At 63.2% G+C, this 6,000-nt stretch overlaps 1 protein-coding gene across 10 annotated transcripts in view; it reads right to left on the bottom strand.

Annotated features, from left to right (window-relative positions):
• FBRSL1 (fibrosin like 1) overlaps positions 1 to 4,459 on the bottom strand; it is an 83,494-nt gene extending 79,035 nt beyond the window's left edge. For all 10 annotated transcript variants that reach the window (XM_082640012.1, XM_082640008.1, XM_082640007.1 and 7 more), the window contains exon 1: positions 3,775 to 4,459. In XM_082640012.1, coding sequence (XP_082496138.1) covers positions 3,775 to 4,053 — 279 coding nt within the window. In that variant the 5' untranslated portion in view covers positions 4,054 to 4,459. The remainder of the gene's footprint in view (positions 1 to 3,774) is intronic.
• Positions 4,460 to 6,000: the final 1,541 nt, after the last annotated feature.

Consider the following 6,000-nt stretch of genomic DNA (forward strand, 5'->3'; position numbering starts at 1 on the left):
AAATGCACAGCAAGCCCCTGGGCAGCCCCCGCGTGGTGTGCAGCAGCGGCAGGGCTCCGCAGGCACGACTCCACATGCAGCAGCTCACGTGCAGCCTCGGGGTGTGCTCTGTGCTCATAAGAGTAACACGTGTTGGTCAGCGTGTAGGAAACAGAATTAGAGGAAGGCAGCCACCTGTGACCACAGCTAAAATGTGGGGTCTTTTCCTTTCCATCTCTATTCCCGGGTACACACCTCCCAGACATGTGTACAGATGTGGTAAATAACCTTTTCCTGCTGCAAAAAAGGAGACACGAGACTGAAAGCGTGGTTACAGCTGCACAACATGCTCTGGAAAAGCCAGGGGCTGGCGAGAGTAGTCACTGAAGGAGGCTGAGTTGGGAGCTGACTTTTTTCAAAATACACCTTGTCATAAAGCTTGACTTTTGAAGCACGTAAAAGTGTTTTGCTGTTTTAAAAGCAAATTAACAAAGAATCATATGGATGCCCAACCAGAAGAGTGGTTCTAGCGGCAAATGCTTTCTCTCCAGACCTGCAGAGATGGTGCTGAGGGCAAGGGCTGGCGGCCCTGAGGGAAAGCCCCAGGAGGTGCACAGTAGGTCTGCTGGGCACGTCCTGACTGCCCGTGAGGCGACCTCCCGGGAGACCTCGGGGCCCGCACAACCTGCCCTGCGGTCGGAGGGCAGATCTGCCATAGGGAAGAAAGGTTGAGAGGACCTGGGGAGAGAACCACAGTGCTGCTCTGGCCTGCCCTCAAGGGCCTTCCCATCGCTTCTGGTCAACACACCGGGAGGTGGTGACATCACAGGAATCAGAGGGACAGCAAAGGCTGTCCATCAGTCTGTCCCAAATGTCCCTGGTCAGTGAGAACAGAAGAAAGAGCCCCCATCCTGCCCCAACCACAAGACTGCTGTCCCGCTGCTACCTGCTCAGTGCCCCCACACGGACAGATAGAGACTCAGAAAGCCGATGGGGATGAGGGCTCAGGTGTGTGACCCCCTGTCCAGACTGTGGCCTCTGAACACCCTCAGCTCAGACGCTGGACTCCAGCCGCCCGACCCAGGATTCCAGGAGACAACTCTATCCCCAGGACTGTGGACACATCCTGAGCCAGGCCAAATCAGGTGCTGCCCTCAGCCGACATCACCGCCACACTGTGGAGCTCCTGCTGTGTCCACAGCACCTAACAGAGGTGGCGGTGATCCTCTCAGCTACCCTAGAGGCAGGGATCGGTCTCATCCTCCCTCAGGGGCAGACTCAGGTACACAGGGTAGAGGGTGAGGGTGCCTGGGACCTGCCCGGGACGCAAGGGGCAGGAAGGCCTTACCCGGGCAGAGGTGAGGGGGCCTGCATCCTCAGGACAAAGGTAAGGAGGACTTGAGGGACACTGGCACCGCGCACAGGTCCCACCTCCTGAGCAGGGCCACACCTAACATTAGGTTATGCTCCAGAGGTGGTAGCCCGTGTCCGCATGGAGGCCAAGACGGACTCCCAAGGGCCTGGCAGAGCTCTGAGACCAGGCAGGCTGAGGCCTCAACGCTCATGGTGCCGGGCCTCAGTGTCCTCATCTGTGCCGTGGGGACAAGCAGGCCTCAGAACAGCACCTGGTAGAGCGCACTCATTTGCTGAGTGCTAGCTGTCACTATCAGCCTCATTATCAACTATCTGAACTCTGGGGGAAAACCACTACACTTTAGCAAGAAATGAGGCCAAACAAGCGGGGCTGATCTAGAAGTTATGACTCGTCCAGAAGCCCCGTACTTTCCAAGGCAGGCAGACTCCTCCCTGGCTCAGAAGGGCAGAGAAAGGTGCATGGAGTGGCCCTGCGGTGATGCGGCTGTGTGAATGCCAAGCAGAAAGCAAGCTCAGTCTCACTATGACCCGGCCGGGACTGGTCTGAGCCTGCAGAAGTCCCCTAAAGCCGAGGCTGCACTTTCTGGCCCCTGATGCAGAAGGGGTGCAGCCAGAGCCACTGCAGGCAGCGTGTGGACCCAACAGGTGCACTGAGTGACCCTGGGCGCAGCTTTCCTGAACCTCAGTTTCTCCTCTCACTGGTTCACTCCACAAACACGTATAGGGCACTAGGACCCCGCAGGGGACACACACACACACACACACACACACACACACACACACACACAGACACAGACACGGTGCCTGCTCTCTTTCAGCTACAAGTTCTGGCGGGGAGGGCTTCACAACAGAGCAGACAGCTTCGGAAAGAGTGGTAACTGACAGCAAAGAAAGTTTGTGAAATAAAACGGGGAGATGGACACTGGGGGGAAAGGCATGCTGCTTCAGGCCATGCCCGGAGAGGGCCTCTCAGAGTGACATTTGCGTCGGAGACATGAAGGCGCCAAACCACCCAGGCAGAGGGAACAGCAAGTACGGAGGCCCTGAGGCAAAACCTGAAAGGGGCTGATATGCTGGTGGGAGAGGATGTCAGGTGGCAGAGGCCAGCTGATGGGACGCAGGGCCTTGGAGGCCGCAGTAGGGGTTTTGTCTTTTCCCCACGGGGCAGAGCGGTGACACTTCTGGAAGGTGGGTGGTGTATCCCCTCTCAGACGCCGCAGGGCAGGACTTGGCTTGTACAAAGGCAGAAAACAGCCCTGGGACCTCCCCTGCCCAGTACGGAGCCAAGGCACGTGCCACCACGCCCCACCAAAGCGCGTTCGCTGAGGACCCCTAGGCCCAGGAGCCATCTCAGGCCCCCCAGATGTGCACAACAGACGATCCTGGGGCTGTGCGTTCGCACAAGCTCTGACACAGGCGCCCCACCTCTGTGTATCCATGTGCCCAGACAAGAAGGGGCAAACCTGTCCCTGGGCCACCTCTCCCTGGCTGCCAGCACCTGACCCTGAGGCTCTCTACGGACCCGGGGCACCCCTGGGAGGGGGCTCACTGCAGAGACCGGCACTGTGGGGACTTCCCTTCCCCCAAAGCTCAGCTTCTGCGACTGGTGAGTCCTAGGCCACTGGCCCCCAACCCCCAGGAAAAGGGGAGCTGTTAACTGAGCGGTCCCTGGGGCCCCAAACCCAGCGGGTGCCGGTCCCCCAAAATAAGTGCTGCCTGGGGCCCCTGGAGGGGGGAGGGGCTGGCCAGCTGGCTGGGGCCCACGGGACTCCGCAGCCAGGCGGCATTCCTCCCCAGGCCGGTTCTAGGAGACCGCAGCCCCCAGCCAGTCCACTTGCCAACTCTGACAGCATCCATTTCCTTCTCCACTCACTTGGTTCCAGGCGAGAACGGAAGCATTTGCTCAACAAATATTGTCCATGATAACTCAACCAGACAAACAATAGTTTTCTGCCCTCCTATTAACCACGCAGCAAACAGCGGTCGCAGAGAGGGGGATAAAACATGACCCTCCCTCTCCCCGTCTGAACAGAAACCTCCAGGAGGAGGAGGGGAACAGAAGGAATTCCCCATGTATCCATTTTATCACGGCCTCCACCAAGTCCAGCAGTGTCCACCTCCCTAGCACATCCTGAACCGAATCAAGTGATATTTTGGCAACAGAAACACAACTGAAAAAAGACCGGCTGAGTAGCCAGACAGCCCCCAGCTCGGACAGTGTAATTTAGAGACTTTTCTCCCCAGCACCTCAAGACACAAACACACCTGCACCCAACGCAGGGTGCCGGGTCCTCCGGGAGCAACCCGCAGGGCGCGCGGGGCCCACGCAGCCCGGGGAGCCCTAAGGGGTGGGTGTGCCCATGCCCCAGGGGCTTCCCGTTCGCGACCCCGCGGCAGCATACTCGCGGGGGGCCCACCTACCTCCAAGGCCTCCAGCGTGCTGAAGCTGGCGATGGCGAAGCCATCGATGACCTCTTCCTCCTGCGAGCTGGACTCGCGGCGGCGGCGGCGCGGGGGACGCGCGGCGGCGGCGCGGGGCGGGGGCGCGCGGGGCAGGCCCGTGTTCTCCTTGCCGGGCCCGGGCTCGGGCTCGTCCCCCGACGACGCGCTCTGATCGCGGGCGTCGCGGGCCGCCTCCCGGCGCCGGCCGCGGTCCCGCTGCGCGCGCGATCGCCGGCTCTGGCGGACCTTGGCCTCCATGGCGCGCGGTGACCTTGCGACCGCGCCGTCGGGCTCCCGCTCCGCTGCCGCTGCGCTACGCGGCACCGCCGGGCTCGGTGCGGATCGCGCCGACTCCGGCCGTGGGCGGCGGCGGGCGGCGGGTCGGGCCAGACATGCCGCGCGGGTGGCCTCAGCCCCGGGCCCGGCGCGGCCTGGGCGCCTCGGCTCGGGAGGCCGCGCGCATCGGCGGGGAGGCCGGCGCTCAGCGGCCCTCGGCCGCGGCCCCGGGGGCACGCCCCATGCGCGACTGGCGGCGGGCAGCTGGCGGCGGGCGAAGGCTGGGCGGAGGCCCGGTGGGCGGGCGGGGCGCAGACCGGGGATGAGGCGCCTGGGCTCGTGAGGCGGCGGTGGCAGCGGCGCCCCGAGCGGATAACAACTGACGTACTTCCGCCAGGCAGCCGGCGCCAGAGGAAATGGGCGCTTCAGCAGGGCCGACGCGAGCCCCGCCCCGCCCTGGCCCCGTCCTGGCCCCGCCCCTTCTGGCCCCGCCCAGGCCGCGTTCTGCCCCTCGGCTTTGCCCCACCGCCCCGCCTCCGGCCCCGCCCCGCCCGAGCCGCGCTCCGCCCAGCTCTCACCCCGCCCCTCAGGGGAGGGAGCTGGGAGGCCGCCCCCCCTTCCCGCCCCTCCGCTTGCACCTGGGCCAGCGTCCCTGAAAGTGGGAGGTGTGGGGTGGTGGATCGCTGCCCGCTGTTTCAGTTGCGGGGTGGGGGGGCGTCTTTGCGCCTCCCCAGGCGCAGCTTCGTTCCGAAGAATCTTTAAATGGGAGCGCATGAGCAGAAAAGTGGGGGCCTCTCCACGCTCACCGTCACCCCCCTCCGCCCCCGCCCCCGCAGGGTGAGCATGGATGAGGCGTCCTCGTCCCAGCCCTGATGCGAGGGCCGAGGGTGGGGCGTCCTCGCCGCCAATTCCTGATACAGGGGAGGGTAAGGGTCTTACTCTGCTTGTGGAGGGGCACAGACCACCTCCGCCCATAGTGGGGGCGTGTGAAAGTCGGGTGAGAGTTTCTAGGCCCCTCACTACCCTGCACCCCAGTCCAGGACTTCTTCACGTGTCTCCTGACCCTCTTCCCCCGGGGTCTTCCTGCAGGCTGGTCTTGCCCCTCCACGGCTTCCCTGTGCTCTCCACCGGCCCCTGCCCAGGCACCCCGACCTCTGGGTTCTAGTCTGGGAAGGGGGAGTTCTACACGAAGTGCAGCCCCTCTCCCTTCTCCCGGGTCAAGTTCCCCACCTCACCCCTCTGGGTGGGAGGCCCCGGGCGTGCCTGGTTGGCACAGAGACAGCAGTTTGGGGTGCAGGGGCTGCTCCCCATCCAGGGCTGCATCATGGCAGGAACGGGTGAGAAAGGGCAGCTTGAGAGTTGAAAGCTAGGTATAGGAGGACCTTCCTCTTTCTCCGGTGGAGGCTGCGGTGAGGACCGACCGCAGGTGGGGAGGGGCCAGCTGTCTTCCTCAGACCCTAAGGTCATCCATTCATTTCGCACATGTTTACCAAATGCCCTACATCCCGGGACTGTCGGTGGCGCAGTCGACGAGACGGATGGCTCTTTTGGAAGTGAGAGAGGACATGAACACAGCGCCGAGTAACGTAATATGGAAGGGTGACTTGAAGAAAACCAACAGGGAAGTGTCATAGGAAGTGGGCATGGGGTGGTCCCGGAAGGCCTCTGAGGAGTGGCAATCGGAGCTGAGACCCACCAGATGAGAAGGGGCCAGCCAGCAGCCAGACCAGGGCCCCAGCGTGCACAGGGCAGGGAGCTGTGTGGTCCGGGCTGTCACAGGCTGTTGGCAGGGTTGTCCCTGGGGGTGGCTGGGAAGGCTGCTCTGCAAACTTCTGGATACAGGGGGTGGGGAGCTCAGGCCTCCAGACCATCCTCCAGTCCTCCCAGGCCCATCCTGCCAGGCTCCCTCTGCTCTGGGCCCTCCCCGCA

The sequence above is a fragment of the Mesoplodon mirus genome (genome assembly GCF_964341445.2).
Source record: "Mesoplodon mirus genome assembly, chromosome: 13".
Classification (NCBI taxonomy): domain Eukaryota; kingdom Metazoa; phylum Chordata; class Mammalia; order Artiodactyla; family Ziphiidae; genus Mesoplodon; species Mesoplodon mirus.